Source organism: Littorina saxatilis, linkage group LG3 (assembly GCF_037325665.1).
Source record: "Littorina saxatilis isolate snail1 linkage group LG3, US_GU_Lsax_2.0, whole genome shotgun sequence".
Classification (NCBI taxonomy): domain Eukaryota; kingdom Metazoa; phylum Mollusca; class Gastropoda; order Littorinimorpha; family Littorinidae; genus Littorina; species Littorina saxatilis.
The window spans coordinates 66,163,178-66,183,177 of record NC_090247.1 but is presented as its reverse complement, the minus strand read 5'-3'; the positions used below and the strand labels follow the sequence as shown (position 1 = coordinate 66,183,177).

Sequence of the window (20,000 nt, the reverse complement as noted above, 5' to 3'; positions counted from 1 at the left end):
GCGTCGAGGAACCTACTGCCTGGGTCAGTCAAATGGCAGTTACTCGTAAAGACAGCGATGGCTCTCTTCGTATCTGCATTGACCCCCAGCCCTTGAACGCTGCGCTCATGAGAGAGCACTTCAAACTCCCAACGCTTGACGATGTCCTGCCCAGCCTGCAGAACGCAAAAGTGTTCACAAGACTTGATGTGAAGGAGGCATTTTGGCATGTGCGTCTGGACGAGCCGTCGAGTCTGTTGACGACCATGATCACACCTTTTGGCAGGTACCGATGGTCCAGACTGCCGTTTGGCCTCTCGGTGAGCAGCGAGATTTTCCAAAAGCGACTCACTGAGGCTTTGGATGGACTCGATGGAGTTGTCTGCGTAGCCGATGACATCGTCGTCGTGGGTCGTGGCGACGACAAGAGTGAAGCTGTAGAGGACCATGACAAGAATCTTAACGATCTGCAAAAGAGGTGTGCTGAGAGACACATCAAGCTGAATGACAAGAAGGCTGACATCCGGAAAGACGAAATCACGTTCATGGGTCACCGTATTTCGTCAACAGGTATCCAACCAGATCCAGCGAAGGTATCTGCAATCCTCAACATGCCACCCCCAACCGACGTGCATGGAGTCCGGAGGCTGTGTGGTATGGTTCAGTACCTGTCACGATTCATGCCCGACCTGGCCAGTGACCTGGGACCAATAAGAGCACTGACAAAGAAAGACTGTCAGTGGGCGTGGACGCAAGAATGTGACCAAGCGTTCGAGACCGTGAAGAAGAAAATGACAAACACACCAGTGCTGGCATTTTTTGATCCAGAAAAGGAACTCGTGATTCAAGTTGACAGCAGTAAAGATGGCCTTGGGGCAGCAATTCTGCAAGACGGCAGGCCCCTGGAGTACGCTTCAAGAGCTCTGAGTCCGGCTGAGAAGAACTGGGCCCAGATTGAAAAGGAGACACTCTCTTTAGTGTTTGGTTTGGAGCGGTTTGACCAGTATACCTTCGATCGCAAAGTTCGTGTCCAGAATGACCACAAACCGCTCGCAGCCATCCTCAGAAAACCGCTGAATCAAGCTTCGCGGAGGATACAAGCTCTCATGATGAGACTCCATCGATACAACATCGCCTTCAACTACGTACCTGGAAGTCAGCTCTTTATTGCTGATACACTGAGCAGGGCGTACCTTCCTGACCCTGGAACGGATGTGCGAGTTTTTGCCATCAACTCGCTAATGGACATGCCTGACAGAACAAGGGAAGAGGTGAGAGAAGCGACGCAGAATGACCCAGATCTTCAGACACTGCTACATGTCATCAGAAACGGATGGCCTGAGAGGAAAGAAGATGTTCCTGAGCCAATCAGACTGTATTTTGACATCCGTGACACCCTCGGAGAACAGCATGGTATTCTTCTGAAAGGAGAGAGAGTCCTGATTCCCAGAGCCATGAGAGGAGAAATGAAGAGGAGATTACACGCAGCTCATTTGGGATATGACAGCATGCTGAGGCGGGCCCGGGAACTACTGTATTGGCCAGCCATGGCCAAGGACATCAAAGACGTGGCAGATCACTGTGAACCATGCCAGCAGATGAAGCCAGAGAACCAAAAAGAGACGCTGACACAGCACAGTGACGGGAATGCACCATGGATGAAGATCGGGATAGACCTCTTTGATCTCGATGGACGTCAATATCTGGTGACAGTGGACTATTTCACTTCTTTCATCGAAGTGGATCAGCTGAAAGGTACCACTGCGAGTGATGTGATCGTGAAACTGAGAGTTTTGTTTGCACGTTACGGTATTCCAGCTGAACTGATATCTGACGGTGGTCCCCAGTTTACTGCTGCAGAATTTCAGTCTTTTGCTAGTCGTTGGGGCATTACTCATACAATGTCGTCGCCTCTATACCCTAAAGCAAACGGCAAAGCAGAAGCGGCAGTGAAGACGATCAAACACATGATGATGAAATGCCTTCAGGACAATACAAACGTCTACGATGCGCCTTTGGAGCTGCGCAACACCCCACAGCAGGACACGGAGCTGAGTCCTACTCAATTGATGTTTGGGCGGCTGACAAGGTCGAGACTGCCGGCAGCTACGAACAAGCCAGTAAGCAAGACGCAGACACGGAAGGCGAGGCAGAAGCGACAGAGAAGGCGTCAGTCAGTAAAGCAGAGCTACGATAGAGCCGCCAAGGATTTGACCCTGCTATCAAATGGACAACCAGTCTACTACAAGCATCGTGAAGGACAAAGATGGCAGAAAGGGACGGTGCAACGTGAGCATTCGAATCGATCTTACATTGTTGAGGGTCGAAATGGGGCAATTTACAGACGAAACAGAGCACACATTCGCCCTACGAAGATTAAGCCAGAGCCTATACCTGAAGTGCAACAGAATGATGAAGGACACCAAGTGGTAGCTGTCCCTGACAACACAGAAACAGCACTACAACCTACCCAGGATCTGAGACCTGTCGACGTTCCTGCAGAAGCGTCAACCATACCAGTGCGTCCTCAGAGAGCCCGCAAGAAACCATCCTGGATGATTGACTATGACACAACATAAAGAGAACAATTCTGTGTTGCAAGTGCACAAGACAGAGATATTGAGAACAATTGAAAACAAAGGAGTGACATAAACACTGGGACAAATCAGAGTGATGTGATCTGTGTGCAGGAAGAAAACTGTTAGATGGAAGTTTTTAATTTTGTTCATGATTATTTAATCTTCTGTTTTCCTTTTGTTTTGTTTTGGTTTTTGTTGATCCGTTTCGTTGTAGTTTTTATCTCACAATCAGTAAATATTAATGATTTACTTTGCAAAATCAACATACTGTATTGACCATGAGAAAGGGGGATAGTGAGGTGAATTTGCATAAGTATGCAAACAGTTCTAATTTTACTTTGAGCATTGCGTTTTGCCAGACGTTTGTTTACGTATTGTTATTTACAAGTTTGAATCTTGCTTCGTTGTTAAAAGTACAGTAGGTTTTTAGCAAGTGCATACTGATTGAGTTTTTAACGTTCATTGTTTTATTCTTCATTGTATTTTGTTTTATTACCAAAGTAACTTGTTGAAAGTGAAGGGGATGTTGATGGACTGAGGTCCATTTCCGTATCCAGGTTTTAGACTTGTGTTTTGCATATACACATGGGAGGCTACGCTGCAGCTAGCTCCTCCTCTATTATGAGTTGTTTCCCTTATCGTCTTCGAGAGTAAAGATGTCGGAACTAGAAGCCTCGAGTCTGTCCTTTGTTTGTCTGTACAAGTCAAGTTAACAACTTGTATCACTTGTATCACTTGTTACACTCTCGCACACATGCGTTCATGGAGACCAAACGCTGAGGTACGGGGTGGTGACTTTATTCGTGGTTCAGGAACATTAAATTTTCAGGCATCGGACAGACAAAGGCAGACACCGCCTCGGCAAGCCGGAGACCGACCGCCTAGCCAATACACAGCCTCTCTTCCTGCCCTCTTGGTCGCTGAGATCTGATCTCCCCAGCTTCCAAATCCTTTTCCTTATATACAGCTAAAGATCGGGAAGCAATCTTCAAACGAGTCAACATATATATGCCATGATCTATCAAAAACGTCTGCCATTTCTTGGTTGATATATGTGACCCTCCACCACGGAATGAGTCGCATGTCACCTTTGCATGATTTTCCTATTTTTACATTTTCCTAAAGAGTTTTTTATGGTCTATCCAGTGGTGAAAACCGTTTTATAAAAGAGCGAAAACTGTTTGAGTTATACGCCTGTGACTAAGGTGACCCTCACACTGTTACCAGACACTCCCCGGACTTATATTAAGCCTAGCGCAGAACCGCGCGAGGTGACATGCGACTCATTTTGTGGTGGAGGGTCACATATGTGGGGATGTAATACTTCTCCTCCCTGCCCGAGACAAGTTAGCCCTAGGGATTTTGGTAATACCCATCCCTCACGTACTGGCATGACACCGGGCTAGGTGTTCCGCGTGACAGGGACGCTCACAAGTCATGCCTACATATACGATGCAAGCCAGCTTCAGGCATCCCAACAGCACTCACATCCCGACACCACTCATATACCAGCGTGACAAGTGTCGCTATTGTAGTGTTTGAGAATCTGTTACCATCTAAGGGAAGCAACTGCTACTAATGTGTTAAGTAACTAACGAGAGTTAGTTCCCTTGTGACATACACTGATCATCATCATGGCTGACAATAAACACAGCTTGCCCCCTCAAACCATCGTTTGTCGGCTTTATCGTATACATGCATGGTGAATGTGTATCCACCTTCATCACAGACATCATATTGGCGACGAGGTAAATTATTTTACATACATATCGGCTCTACCTTGTGCAAGAACTTTGTAATTTCACTTTTCTGACTTGCCACGTGCTTCTCAACTTTCAACATGGCTGAACAGTTATCTGCACTACCTACTTATCCTTCGTTTGACTGTTCGTCTGATGGCGTGTCTATCAGATGGAGCAAGTGGATCGTAAGACTAGAGAACCTGTTCGTTGCATTCAACATTGCAAACGACAAGAGGAAGAAAGCGTTGCTGCTTACGTACGCTGGGAACGATCTGAATGACATTGTGGACTCTTTTCCAGCTGCTGATCTGACCCCTCGGGATGGTGAGACTCACTTCCAGAAACTTGTTGATCGTATCAATGAACATTTTAACCCACAGATCAACAGAGAGTATCAGGTTTTTACCTTCAGACAGCTCACGCAAACATCTGACAGTGTTGACATTTTTTATCAACAGCTGAAACGACATGCCTCTCTCTGTAACTTTGCCAACATTGAGTCTGAAATTAAATCACAGCTGATAACCGGTTGCAAAGTGAACAAGGTGCGAGAGAAGGGCCTGAGCAACCCAGGAATAACACTGTCTGACCTCCTGCAGTATGCCCGCACATTGGAGTTGACTGCTTCTTACTCAAGAAAAATGCATGAAGACGGTGCAGTTAACCGACTCCATCGTTCAGCTACATCAAGCCAGCATCAGCCTGATCGACGTCATCACCAGCCCCGCCGTAGTCAAGCCTCACACCGTCATAACCAGCCAACCGATCATTGCAAGAACTGTGGTGGTACATGGCCGCATGAGAAGGGACAGCATTCGTGCCCTGCTTTCAACAAACAGTGCCGCTCCTGTGGAAAATTCAACCACTTCTCATCCGTCTGCCGTTCCAGTCCACGCAACACGGCAAGATCAGGGACAGGTGGAAGGGGCAGTGCATCCTCTTCCTCCTCCTCCCAACAGCCTCGCTCTATCAAGCACAAGCCCAAACCTGTTCACCACGTTGAGCAACATGGTGAATGTGACAACAACGACGCTTCGTTCATCGACGACGGCAATAACGCAGACACTGAATACGTCTTCACTGCAAATGGCAACTCGAATCAACTGCCACGCTTCAAGGTCTACCTCAACGGACAACAGACAACCTTCCTTGCTGATTCCGGAGCTACAGTCAACCTGCTATCACGGACAGATTATGAAAGTCTTACACCCAAGCCAGCGCTCAGCCCGTCAAACGTGAGAATCTCTGCGTACGGCAATCAACACTCCATCCGTGCGTTTGGACAGTTTTGCGCTGAACTACACACTGACACAGCATCCTGCTCAGCCACGATATGTGTTGTTCCAGGCAATGAGAAACCCATCCTGAGCTGGTCAACCTCGCAAACACTCAAGCTGCTGACCACCGTCCACTGCATCGAGCACAAAACTCAGCAAGAGAACCAGCTTGGTAAACTCAATGATCGACAGATCAAACTCCACATCGACGAGACGGTACAGCCTGTCGCTCAGCACTACCGTCGTGTTCCCTTTCATGTCCGCAAGCATGTGGAAGAACAAATCCGAAAGGATGAAGAACTTGGTGTCATCGAGAAGGCAACTGGTCCAACACCATGGGTATCTCCTATAGTTGTGGTGCCTAAACCCAAGTCTCCAGGCAAGGTACGCGTGTGCGTCGACATGCGTTCTGCAAACAAGGCCATCAGGAGAGAACATCATGCTACCCCAACACTTGATGAACTGAAAACCATGCTCGCAGGTGCTAAAGTTTTCAGCAAGCTTGACCTGAACCAAGGCTACAACCAGCTAGAACTAGCTGAGGAGTCACGCTACATCACGACGTTCTCCACACATCTTGGTCTCTACCGATACCGACGCCTCTTCTTTGGTGTGAACTCCGCAAGCGAGATCTTCCAAGAAACCATCAGGCAAGTACTGTCTGGCCTCAAGGGTGTCGTAAACATCAGTGACGACATTCTCTGCTACGGTACGTCACAGCAAGACCATGACAACAGCCTACGCGCTCTCATGCAGCGTCTCCGTGAGAAAGACCTCACTCTCAACACTGACAAGTGTGAGTACAACAAGAAGTCGCTTGAGTTCCTTGGTCATATCTTCGGGGAAGACGGCATCACCCCAAGCCAAGACAAGCTCAAGACCATTCTTGAACTGCCAACACCAACTAACGCATCAGAAGTAAGAAGTCTTCTCGGCATGATGAACTTCTGTGGTGCACACTTCATTCCAAACTATGCAACACTCACCCATGAACTCCGTCTGCTGACAAAGAAGACAACACCATGGTCGTGGAATGAAAAGCATGACGCAGCCCTCGGAACGCTGAAAGCAGAACTCAGCAAAGCAACGACTCTTGCTTACTTCAATCCAGGAAAACCGACAGAGATCTACACCGACGGCAGTCCTGTAGGCATCTCTGCAGTCCTGACCCAAGACAAGCGCATCATCCAGTTTGCAAGCCGAGCGCTCACTCCAACAGAACAAAGATATTCACAGACAGAACGTGAAGCACTCGCCATCACATGGGCCTGTGAATATTTCCACATCTACCTGTTTGGTGCTACATTCACTGTCTACACTGACCACAAGCCTTTGGTCAGCATGTTCAACAACCCTCGTGCTCAACTCTCTGCTCGTGTTGAACGCTGGGTACTGAGAACACAGCCCTACGAAATGACTGTTCAGTACCGACCTGGTTTCGACAACCCCGCCGACTATCTGAGTCGACATCCAGTCCAACAGCATCCCAGCAGCAGAGAAGAGAAGATCGCAGAAGAGTATCTTCACTACGTTGTCGACACGTCCACTCCAAAAGCCATGACGTTAGACACAGTCATCTCAGAAACAGCGAAAGATGTCACTCTTACGGCAGTGATCAACGCAATCCTTACCAGTGACTGGGAAGCCAAAGACGACGTTGACACAAAAACTTTCAGAACCCTCTACTTGTGTCGTTCAGAACTCTCACTCAGTCACAACGCATCAGTTCTACTCAAGGGTACACGCATCGTTCTCCCAGAGTCTCTTCATCTTCAAGCTGTGAAAGTCGCTCACACTGGACATCAAGGCATCGTCAAGACAGTCGCCCTGCTTCGAGAAAAGGTTTGGTTCCGAGGAATGCAAGAGACTGTTGAGAAAGTGGTGAAAAACTGCTTAACCTGTCAAATCTCCACTCCCACACCAGCCAGAGAACCGCTGAAGATGTCTCCACTGCCCACAGCACCTTGGTCTGAACTGAGTGCTGATTTCGCAGACGCACCCAACGGAAACATTCTCCTTGTCATCACAGATGAATATTCCAGATTCACCGTTGTTGACATTTTGCAATCAACATCCAGCCGGAGTGTGATTCCACGTCTCGACAAGATCTTCGCAGAATATGGCATACCAGATGTTCTGAAGACAGACAATGGCCCACCATTCAACAGCCACGAGTTCGCGACATACGCAACACACACCGGGTTCAAGCACAGGAAGATCACCCCCCTGTGGCCCCGTGCAAATGGAGAAACGGAACGCTTTATGCGTACCATCAAGAAGACTGTCAAAGCCGCCCATGCACAACAGCTGAACTGGAAACAGGAAATGTACAAGTTTCTTCTTGACTACAGAACAACTCCACACTGCACAACTGGTGTCGCCCCTGCTACTGCCCTATTTGGTCGCAACATCAAGAACAGACTACCACAACTCCCGCCGCAGCAGCCAGCGGACGCAAAGATGAGACAACAGGATGCCCGCGCCAAAGGCAAGATGAAGCTCTACGCAGACAACAAGAACTATGTCAAACCAAGCAACCTTCAGATTGGTGATTCTGTTCTCATCAAGGACACTTCCATTAAGAAGTCTACTCCTCCATTCAACCCAACACCCCTCACTGTTGTGTCAAAGAACGGTTCTATGATCTCTGCGTGCCGAGGAAACAAGATAATCACGCGAAACAGCAGTTTCTTCAAACGCTCCCCCAGACATCCAACTCCTTCAGAAACAAATGACGCTGAAGCTGACGCCGAAGCTGAAACTGAAGCTGTTACTCTTCCTCACACAGATGAACCAAACTCGCAACATGCACACAACAAGCAAAACCAAAACACACATACTAACGTTGCACCAACTTCACGTCGTTCGCACAGAGAAAAACATTTACCTACCAAACTGCAAGATTTTTTTCTGACTTGAACGTTGAACTGACTGATGTTTTGTAAAATCATTTTATTTCTGGTGCCTGTGCAGACATATTATTTTCAAGATTTTCCATGTCAAGTGCCTATTGTGTCGTTTTATTTCACATTGCTGTTTAGCATCATTTTACAGTATCTTTGGGTAACACGTAAATTCAGTTTTGTTTTGTTTTTCTTTAATGAGAAGGGAAGATAAGTACACTAATTTCTACTTTCATTATCATTTGTTAGTACTTTCAAAATTCATAAGGCTGAAGCATTAGGCTACTTCATAAGATTTGGAGTGAGAACACTTTTCTTGTTGAATGTAAAGTTAAACATTTCTAGTCAGCATTACATTTCTACTTCTTGGCATCATTCTTTAATCTTCAGGAGAAGATATCATTTTGCTTGTCCAGTTATCCATTTTGTAATTTTGGATTTTACTTCTTAAAATTCAAGAAGGGGAGAGATGTAGTGTTTGAGAATCTGTTACCATCTAAGGGAAGCAACTGCTACTAATGTGTTAAGTAACTAACGAGAGTTAGTTCCCTTGTTACATACACTGATCATCATCATGGCTGACAATAAACACAGCTTGCCCCCTCAAACCATCGTTTGTCGGCTTTATCGTATACATGCATGGTGAATGTGTATCCACCTTCATCACAGACATCATAGCTATGTAACAGACTTTCTTAAGAAGAAGGCAGAAAGAAATCTGCAAATGTTCACAACTGGTGCTGGAACTTTGTTAACGGTTGTTGTCTACTGACAAGGAATTGCGTTATAAGTCACTTGTATTTTTATATTTAACCTATGCTAATGTTTCTACAAAATGAGTGCTCACGTGGTCTATTAAAAGCTTAAACAGCTTCACTGATTATTGACACATTCACAAACAAGGTCGCCACCATAAGCTTGAGCTTGTTGCTGATCCTTAACATGTATTATGTTGAATTATCTATGAATTGTTGAATAAACACTGTTTAAACATTTACAAACAAGGTCACCACCATAAGCTTGAGCTTGTTGTTGATGCTTAACATGTATTATGTTGAATTATCTATGAATCGTTGAATAAAAACGGTTTAAAAACATTCACAAACAAGGATCGCTTTAATTTGTTGTTTTTCCACCAAACAGTTAGTATTGCCAAAAGGCACGAACACTACTGTTAACCACACCAGCCACTCGGTCACTGCAACAAGCAAAATAAGTGGAAAAACGACAGCAACAACTTTAATTTGTAATTAAAACCGAATAAAACTGGTTGACATGTTCTGCTCTGGCAGTTTCTTACAAACCCTGTTAGATACTAGAACGTATCGCTAAAAGAAAGACTGGCCAATGACAATTTGTTATTCCTCTGTGTTGGTATTGTCTCACAGGTCGCATGAAGCTCTACGCCGGTGGACAACAGCCGAACCAGAAACGGAGCGTTGGTTCCAATACGGAGATTTAAGAAACGAAACGTTGGGACGTTTCGTTTTGAAGTTGTGGTAAACGTCATTATTTCGGGGGTCTCTCGCTGGAAAGGTGAAGGTCAACTGAAACGGAACGTGGAACGTCAAAACGCAGTCACGTTTTCCACCCCCAAAAAACGAACAATATTTCGTCAACTTTTGTGAGTATTTTTGCACACTAACAGTTTTATTTGTTGGCCATTTTATGCATTGCGAGATTCATCAACCCTTTCACAGTCTTTCAGCGCTGAGAATGTGTTCATTGGAGGTAGACAACTGTTGTGAACTGAAATATTTTGAAGGGTGCTGATCCTGGTACATTTATCCAACTTCATGGTGAGAAAGCAAATGGCGAAGCAGAAGTAGGTCATCGCATCGAATTTTTATTCTGGCTTCGTATGTGATCAGGTGCATGAATTGAAAAATGTGAAGCTCTTGTGCGTGCAATGCGAGTATGTCAATCCTTTATTGACTCGTGGAGTTGAAATTGTGCCATGCCCAGTCAGCGGATCATATCCTGCCATGCCCGGCCTTTCATTCCGAAACGAAACGTGAATACATCTAAATCTTGTCTGCGGCCTATGCCGTCTCGTTACACGTTCCGTTTCGCGGGGTGACTCATTCACCAAACGAAACGAGCTGCAAAACGAAACGTGCTGTTTCTTAAATCTCCGTAATGTCTTGAGCCATGACTTTGCTGTACAAGGTGGGATTGCATTTCAACTATTCAGATAGAGCAGTAAATAACCTTTACAGTGATATGTAAGATGCTGTGACTTTTGTATGTTATGAACATTATATACAACTTGTTTGAAATCAGAGGCAAACTTCTCAATCATTTATAGACAAACTGTAAAAGTTGTAACTCAAAATATTCAAGATGCGTTGCCTAACGGGTGACCACAGAATTGTCTAATTTTTTTTAATCATTTGTGATTGAAAAATATACCCGAGTTTAAGGTTAATATTAGTACGGTTACACTCCTAGTGACCTGTAGAGTATTATACAACATTAGTTGTATAAGCCCTAAGGGTTGTGGACCTCAATTACTGTTCTGAGCGGGATACAATTTTCCCCATTCCACCTGATGAGCCAGTGCATGGCTTGACCAACTTATGCCTGTCATGAACGGAAACCTCACGTGCAAGTCCACTTTTGACAGGTACCACTCAGGGGCGGACGAGGGGGGGTTTCTGGGGTTTCCGGCCCCCCCCCCCCCCCGCCCCCCCAGCCAAAAAATAAAACTATTTTGGTGTGTTTTTTTGGGTTGAGTTTCAATTTTGGGGGAATTAATCAGTGACAAAATCTGCTGCCTGAAACTGGTAATGATCATCCTCAGAATGCACCAGATTGCACCATTTTGCATCTTTTTTTTCAAAATTTTTTCGGGGGGGGCATGCCCCCGGACCCCCCTAGCAAGCTAGGCGCTTTGCGCCGTCGGCTCGACGCTTCGCGCCTTCACATCCATATCTTCACAATATACTTTTGGAAACCCCCCCCATAAAATGAACTGATCCGCCCCTGCCACTGTAGATATTCCAGTAGTTATATGCCTTTATGGGGCGAATCCGCGAACATAAAGATTTAATACTTATCTTTGCTTTTTCCCCAGGAACACACCACCCACAGACGTTGATAGGATGATGCCATAGAATGATCATAGGATGATGTCATAGGATGATATCATCATTAGGTCTTCAATGGTTGCGGTGGCCTAAAGTGCGTGACCTCTTTCATTGAAAACTGTGCGTGAGTGAGTAGAATGTGTTTTCGATGGTAAATGTGGACGATGGAAAATAAAGAGTAATGTGTGGGATATTGGGTACTGACATTGTGTTTCCGATGGTAACTGCATGTGGACAACGTAAAACACAGTGTAATAAATCGATTAAACATTGGATTTTTCTTCTGTGAGCCGTGTAACGTCAAGGTCCGACACAAACTCATATTTAGGCGGCTACAAAAGAGTGCGTATTTGTGTGCCTTCAATCGTAAAAATTAAAAGGAATTCTAACTAAAATCGATCAATTAACAAATGTTTTTTTTATATTGTTTACCAAACAAATTACATTTTACACAGATCTCGACATACTGTGTGATATTTGGTCAAAAATAAAACTAACGTATAACGGGAGTGTGTGCGTACATGTACATCTGTGTTCATTGTAGAATTACGCACAGCAGCTTTGTGAATCCCCGTCATGTGTCCTTGTAATCACTCCAAAAGCAACGCTGTTGGGCGTGTATGGGTTATCTAAGAGTGAGTACGCTTGCCTTTACACAGGCTAACTTTCCATACGTGCTCCTTGTCCACGTGCTACATACTGTAACATACCCCTCGCTAGTGGATTGTCCTTATTGTCACGTGGGATATAGTTTGCCTCAATAAAAGCAAGAGTACTCATTTTATAACCCATCCAAACCCGACGCAGTTATTTCCGAACATCGTCTGTTATGTGTGTTTGATCGTTGTCACGTGTGTGTGTGTGTGTGTGTGTGTGTGTGTGTGTGTGTGTGTGTGTGTTTGTGTGTGTGTGAGAGTGTTAGCGTGTTTGTTTTTATGCATGTTGGTGTGTCTTTTTATATGTATGTGTATGAGCGTGCGTGCGTGCGTGCGTGTGTGTGTGTGTGTGTGTGTGTGTGTGGTGTGTGTGTGTGTGTGTGTGTGTGTGTGTGTGTGTGTGTGTGGTGTTTTGATGCCCACATTTGTATCACAATTTTCAACATTCTAACAAAAACAGGAAACACAATCCAAAGTATTCTCTTTGCAATGATTTATTAATCGAAAACTGCTTTCAAAATTCGGAAATAGAAACTGCAGTCTCGACGTTGTAATTTCCAGTCATCACCAAGGTCCGTGCACATTGCATGGCGAGGGAATCGACACTGCTTTGCTGCACACAAATCATAGGTTATTATTCACTGTGCGCAGACAAGTATGTTACACACACACACACACACACACACACACACACACACACACACACACACGCACACACACACACACACACACAAACACTCACACACACACGCACACACACACACAAACACTCACACGCACACACACACACAAATAAACTCACACACACACACACACACACACACACACACACACACACTCACACACACACACACACACACACACACACACACACACACGTACAAACAAATACGCGCGCACCCACGCTATCAATAATCTCTCTCTCAAATTTAAAACAAGCAAAAGAAGAGAGGAAGAGGAAAAGAAGAATAACACACCAAAACCAAACCAGGTAAATAGCTATCTAACTAGCGGATGCATTCAATATAATTGTCATAAGTTAAGATGCACAAGAATCAACATTAATTGTTTTTACAAGTATCTACAATATTAAGGTTAATTGATGATGTAATCGAACAGTCACACGAGTTAAATCAACCTGGTCTGTTGGTCGCAATTGACTGTGTTCAAGCGTACGATAGTATTTCAAAAGAGTTTATTATTAAAGCCTTTCAAAAATTCGGGTTTGGGCCAGAATTTGTTCAATGGGTGACTGTGTTAATGAACGACACGGTTAGCTCAGTGCAGTATTGTGGATGGTTGTCGGATTTTTTTGATGTGAAAGCCGGGATTCGTCAAGGGTGCCCGTTTTCATGTTTGGCCTTTGTACTGGCCATTGAATTGTTGGCATCAAAAATAAGACAGTGTAGACGTATTAAAGGAATTTCGTTATGGAATAATGTTGATATTGCAACCGTTATTAAAATTGCTCTGTATGCAGACGATATCACCCTTTTTTTAAAGGATGAGATTGATATGTATTATGCACTTGAAATAATGAATGACTTTTCTAGCTTTTCAGGCTTAAGGATACATAAGAGAAAGTCTGAGGCGATGTGGTTGGGTAGTAGGAAACATTGTGATGAAACATTTTATAATTTTGTTTGGAAGAAGAAGTTGAAGATTTTGGGTGTATATTTTTGTAATGATAAGAGTGCTTCTTTGGTAGAAGATAACTGGACTGGAAGAATAAGGAATATTAAGCGATTGATTTGTGCATGGGAGAAGCGAAATTTGAGCATTTTAGGGAAAATATGTATTGTGAAAACGTTTTTAATTTCACAATTTGTGTATATTATGCAAGCGTTTGTATTACCTGACTGTGTTTTGAATGAAGTAAACACCTTATTGTACAGAATTTTGTGGCGAAAAAGAGATTGTAATCGGAAGGCCTTTGAAAAGGTGAAAAGAAGCGTTTTATGTTTTGAAATTGAAAAAGGTGGTTTAAAAATGATCGATATTAGGCAAATGCAAATTTCTTTTTTATTACAATGGGTTTCACAACTGACTACATCAAATGAAAATGATAATTGGAGTCTCACTCCAAAGATGATGTATTTGCGTTTTGGAAAGCACTTTGAATGTTTCTTATCGAATGTAAACAGTGCAAGATTTAAAGGGTTAGACCTAGTGAAATCACACTTTTGGAAAGCAGTATTAAAATATTGGCTGGATAATAACCACTACGATCGTGGGACAATCGGGCCGATTTTATTATGGAATAATGCATGCATAACGTATAGTGGCAAAGTTTTATTTTTTGAAAGTTGGATACAACGAGGTGTATTGGTATTAACTGACATTGTACGTTCGGGAGACATATTATCATATCAAGATATATGTGATTTGATTGGATATTCGCCAAACCGAATTCTTGAATATAATGTTGTAAAAGCTGCTGTGTCATTATTCATGAGGAAAAATGTTGTAAATATGACTGATGATGTTTGTATTACCCCACTGTTTAACGGCAAAAATGTGTTAAGTGCCAAAGAATATCGGAAAGAGATTATTAATATGAAAACAGATGTACCATGTTCCGGAGGATTTTGGAAGAGAAAGTTTAATGTAGAAATTGATGAACGTTCTTGGATAGTTGCCCATCAGTCAACACAAGAGACTAGATTAAGAGTTTTACACTGGAAATTATGCACAACATTTATCCGACCAACATTCTCCTGTGTAAAATGAAAGTAACGGAAACTAATAAATGTAATTACTGTTGTGATGTAACTGATTTCATTGAACACTTCTTTTTTGAATGCCCGGTTGTATACAAATTCTGGAAGTTTATTGAAGAATTTATTTTTCGTACTTTAGAAATTAAGATTGTTTTGAAAGTTAGTGATGTTTTATTTGGTATGCATTTTGTAATGGTGAAAAAGGCAACTATGTATAAATTGAACCACATTATCTTAATCGGAAAGATGTGCGTTAGTATATATAAAAAAACAAATTCGTTTTTACCGTTGGAAAGTATTTTTAATAGGCAGTTACAGATAAGAAGCATTTTTGTGTGAGTGTTCGAAGAACAAAACGTTAAAAAAAAAGTTAGCTTGTTGTACTCGATAAGATGTATTTAATTCATTGTATGAGATATTGTTGATTGTTGTTATTTATTTGAATAAAATTGTAAAAAAAAAAAAAAAAAAAAAAAAAAAAAAAAAAAAAAAAAAAACATTAATTGTTTTTCTTTTCCTAGGTTCTATGAAGAATGTTTTGTTTTTGTCCTGTTTTTATTCTTCACGTTCAGAAGTTGGTAGTGGTTATTGTTACCTGCACTATTGTCTAAGGATTGTATATTGATTTGTGAGTATTGTGGAAGAAAAAAATGAAGAAAAAGATGCACAAGAACTTATCATCGCTGGTGCAGAAGTCTGACTCACCATGTTTATCCGGAGACGGCGGCACCGGCCATGGCACCAGCGTTAGCATTAACACCGACTCCACCAGCATTGACGCCAGCAGACACGCTGAGGACGGCCTCGAGGGCAGCAGACACTCCCCCCAGCACGTCCTGGAGGATAGCAGCGATGTCGACGTTGCTGATGGCGGAGAGGGCGCTGTTTACCACGCCGCTGACGACGCCTAGAAGCTGGTTGATGGGCAGGCTGCTGATGAGCTGCCTCAACACGGCTTCGACGGTTTGGACGACCTCTCCCGCCAGGTTAACCACCATTTCGAGGATATCGTCGATTCCCAGCCTGCCGACCAGGTTGGCCAGCACCCTGCCAAGGTTGAGACCGCTCACCAGATCCAGGACGTCACTCAGCACGCCGGGGATGTCCACCTGCACACAGCCCACACATCATACATCTAAAGCTCGTTCTTCTAGTTTATCATTAAACTAGTTCATCAATAATCTAGTTCATCATACATCTAGTTCATTAACATCTTGTTTATCATACAATTATAGTTCATCATCATCTACTGTAGGGATATCCACCTGAATACAGCCAACACATCATACATCTAGTTCATCAACATCAACTGTAGGGAAGTCTACCTGCACACAGCTAGTACATCATACATCTATAGTTCATCACCATCTACTGAAGAGATTTCCACCTGAAAACATCCACCACATTATTCAGGTTAAGGTAGGTTAAAAAGCGAATGCATGCCAACAGAAATTAAGACACATTGCCCATGAACTCACGGCATCGAGAAGGTTGAAGACTCCGTTGACGAGACCATTGACGTCGAGGTTGGCAACGTCTGTCACAATGGCGGACACTGCCATGGCGATGCTACCCACGTCAATGTTCTGCACGATCTGTACGGCGGCATTGGCGATAGCTGTAAGAACAGTATGCACGTTGCTTGGTCATTAGAGCTGCGTCTTTACCTAGACTCATTATGGCGATAGCTGTGAGAACAGTATGCACGTTGCTTGGTCATTAGAGCTGCGTCTTTACCTAGACTCATTATGGCGATAGCTGTGAGAACAGTATACACGTTGCTTGGTCATTAGAGCTGCGTCTTTACCTAGACTCATTATGGCGATAGCTGTGAGAACAGTATGCACGTTGCTTGGTCATTAGTGATGCGTCTTTACCTAGACTCATTATGGCGATAGCTGTGAGAACAGTATGCACGTTGCTTGGTCATTAGAGCTGCGTCTTTACCTAGACTCATTATAGCGATAGCTGTGAGAACAGTATGCACGTTGCTTGGTCATTAGAGCTGCGTCTTTACCTGGATTCATTATGGCGATAGCTGTGAGAACAGTATGCACGTCACTTGGTCATTCGTGCTGCGTCTTTACCTAGACTCATTATGGCTATAGCTGTGAGAACAGTATGCACGTTGCTTGGTCATTAGAGCTGCGTCTTTACCTGGATTCATTATGGCGATAGCTGTGAGAACAGTATGCACGTCACTTGGTCATTCGTGCTGCGTCTTTACCTAGACTCATTATGGCTATAGCTGTGAGAACAGTATGCACGTTGCTTGGTCTTTGGAGCTGCGTCTTTACGTAGACTCATTATTGCGATAGCTGTGAGAACAGTATTCACGTTGCTTGGTCATTAGAGCTGCGTCTTTACCTAGACTCATTATGACGATAGCTGTTATAACAGTATGCGTCTTTTGTGTTTGTGTGTGTGTACGCGGATGTGTTTGTATATATGTGTGTGTGTGTGTGTGTGTCCTGCCCTATTATACCTGCCACAGTGTCCAAAGCTCCTTGCAGAGCGTTGACCAGCGAGGCGACAATCTGGTTCACAAGCATCAGAACATCACCCACTGCAACATATGACACACTCATACATAGAGTGACTGCACGTAACACGATAATTAGCTTAATTACTACCGGGGCTTGGAAATATACGGTTTTGCAGAATCTAAGAGTAGATGTTCAGTTACTGCACGTCGAACAAAAAGCTTACTACAGGGACTTTCAAACATACATCGTAATACAATCAAGATGTGTTTTAGCGAGGAAGCGACCCGATTTTCACAGCAATGGGATAATAAAGGTAAAGTTAATGAAATGAAATTGAATTAAATGTAAAAGAGTCTGTGATTGCATGGTCAGATTATCGCACAAAATGAATACACAACAGACGCTCTCATTGTTTGTTTCTTGTTTTGTTCTTCTTTTTTGCTACATATTGAACGGTTTGTTGCCCGTTAAAGCAAGTTACACGGGACGTCAGCTGACGTCCTGCAGGATGTGAAAGTGTACAAAACGTACAAGGTGTACTCACCTGGACTAGTGACAGTGTGACGAGGACAACAGAACGTACAAGGTGTACTCACCAAGACCAGTGACAGCGCCAAGAGTGCCTCCCAAGAGACCACCAAGATCCAAGCCTGCACTGGCAGAACCAGAGGCACCCAAGCCAAGGTTCAGGCCAAGCAGCCTTTTGTCCCGGGGCTTAGCTGTAGCAGGGGAAAAAAGAAGATGAAGCCAGATTTGGAACAGTTTGTAGGAGAGTAGTATCTCGGTTTTTTTTTCTCTGTCATCTGATTAAGCTCAATGGTACGAACTGCATTTTTGCATGTGTGCGGAAATTAAAAAAGAAAAAGATTTTAAAGAAAATACTACAGAGGACGCAGCCACAGCAGGACTTTGTTCATCGTTTCTAATGTAATAGTTTACACCAAATAAACAGCGTAAGTGAATTCCGGCACATGATGTACACCCACGCTTAAATCATAACGGTCCTAGGTCGTTTCACGTCGGTACAGCTGCATAACGTGAGGCCTTTTGGTCAGATAAATGCGTGTAAAGGTTGATTATGCAGTTTATCCTACATACGTGAGAGAGACACCCGTGAGATAATAATCGTTCAAATCACACGTGTGTATATCATGTAAATGAGGTCATGTCAAGCAAGTCTGGCAGGGACCTGTTTTTCCACTGCTTATGGTGCCAAAGTCACCGAGACAAACGTCATTATAGAAACAAAATTGCGCTCGCTAATTACCCTCCATGAATCTTTAGAACTAACTTTCAGAGTGACGTTTCTTTGCTTTGACGTAATAGATTGCACGAGGCTTTAGAAGAGATCGAGGTTCCAAAACAAGCGTCTTCAATTTAGCTGCCTCGACTGCAGGACATTTTCAGTAAAATACACGTAAGTACAGTATGTAGGATAAACAGAATACTACATGGTTTGCTGTTTCGTACCAGATTTACACTCGTTGCTTATTCAAATAGTGAACAGCTCGCTTTCGCTCGCAGTTCAATATTTAAAAAACCAACTCGTGTAAATCTGGTACGACACAGCAGTATTCTCTATTTATTCGTCAAATACGTGTTGGATAAACTAAGATACGTTCACGTGAATGTTCACTGAACCTACATTTGAAAGACACCTATAGAGAAGTTGAAAACAGGCTGGTAATGTTCGCTTTTACACCCTTCGCTTCAGGGTACTATTTCTGTCTACTGTTTCGAGTGGGTCGATACATGGCCTTCAGCAATAACTTGACCAAAAACTAAACCTCTTTCATCTTTTCCCACACAGGATTTTTGTCGAGCATCCTCAACTGTATGAAAGTAACGTATTTGACTCAACCATATCTAAGTCATATAGTTATTTTAGTCCCATCTAAGTGATGTAGATAACTCTACCCCATCAATGTAATGTAGATAACTCTACCTTATCTAAGTAATGTAGATAACTCTACCCCATCTAAGTAATGTAGATAACTCTACCCCATCTAAGTAATGTAGATAACTCTACCCCATCTAAGTAATGTAGATAACTCTATCCCATCTAAGTAATGTAGATAACTCTACCCCATATAAGTAATGTATTTAACTCAACCGTATCCAGGTAAGGTATTTACCGCAAACATTATCTAAGTTCTAAGTAATATAGTTAACTCAACCATATTAAGTAATGTATTTAACTCAACCATATCTAAGTAATGTATTTAACTCAAACATATCTGAGTAATGTATTTAACTCAAACATATCTAAGTAATGTATTTACCTCAAACATATCTAAGTAATATAGTTATTTTAACCTTACCTAAGTAATGTATCTAACATTTAAAACACATGCTCAGTTCGAAATCATTTTGCCCATAACAGTTATCATATAACATTCTTTTTGACAGACAAAGATTTAAATCAGTGTCATTTCAATACTCACCATCTGCACAGGATGCGGCGAGCAAGCCAAGAACAACGAGAACAGCCAAGACACGCATGATGACACTTGGTTGGTGAGGGTTTCACGAAGACGTCTTCTGAAGGATGAGTTGTGCTGGCAATGTG

The 20,000-nt window shown here is 43.2% G+C and overlaps 1 protein-coding gene and 2 long non-coding RNA genes across 3 annotated transcripts in view; 2 read left to right on the top strand and 1 right to left on the bottom strand.

The window, feature by feature from the left end:
- The window catches only part of LOC138963024 (uncharacterized), a 39,447-nt gene extending 21,331 nt beyond the window's left edge, over positions 1-18,116 (top strand). The window contains exon 2 of the long non-coding RNA XR_011454689.1: positions 17,966-18,116. This is a non-coding gene — a long non-coding RNA (uncharacterized lncRNA). The remainder of the gene's footprint in view (positions 1-17,965) is intronic.
- On the top strand, positions 10,619-11,760 carry LOC138961025 (uncharacterized). Its single transcript, XR_011454126.1, has 2 exons — positions 10,619-10,649; positions 11,557-11,760. It is a non-coding gene; the product is annotated as an uncharacterized lncRNA (long non-coding RNA).
- Positions 12,704-20,000, bottom strand: part of LOC138963020 (uncharacterized) — a 7,332-nt gene continuing 35 nt past the window's right edge. Inside the window, exons 1-6 of the mRNA XM_070334993.1 lie at positions 19,876-20,000; positions 18,028-18,150; positions 17,431-17,511; positions 16,424-16,563; positions 15,651-16,054; positions 12,704-12,838 (exon numbers count right to left, since the gene is read on the bottom strand). The exon at positions 19,876-20,000 is cut by the window's right edge and continues 35 nt beyond it. Of these exons, the coding sequence (XP_070191094.1) occupies positions 15,656-16,054; positions 16,424-16,563; positions 17,431-17,511; positions 18,028-18,150; positions 19,876-19,933 (801 nt within the window). The 5' untranslated portion in view covers positions 19,934-20,000 and the 3' untranslated portion in view covers positions 12,704-12,838; positions 15,651-15,655. The remainder of the gene's footprint in view (positions 12,839-15,650; positions 16,055-16,423; positions 16,564-17,430; positions 17,512-18,027; positions 18,151-19,875) is intronic.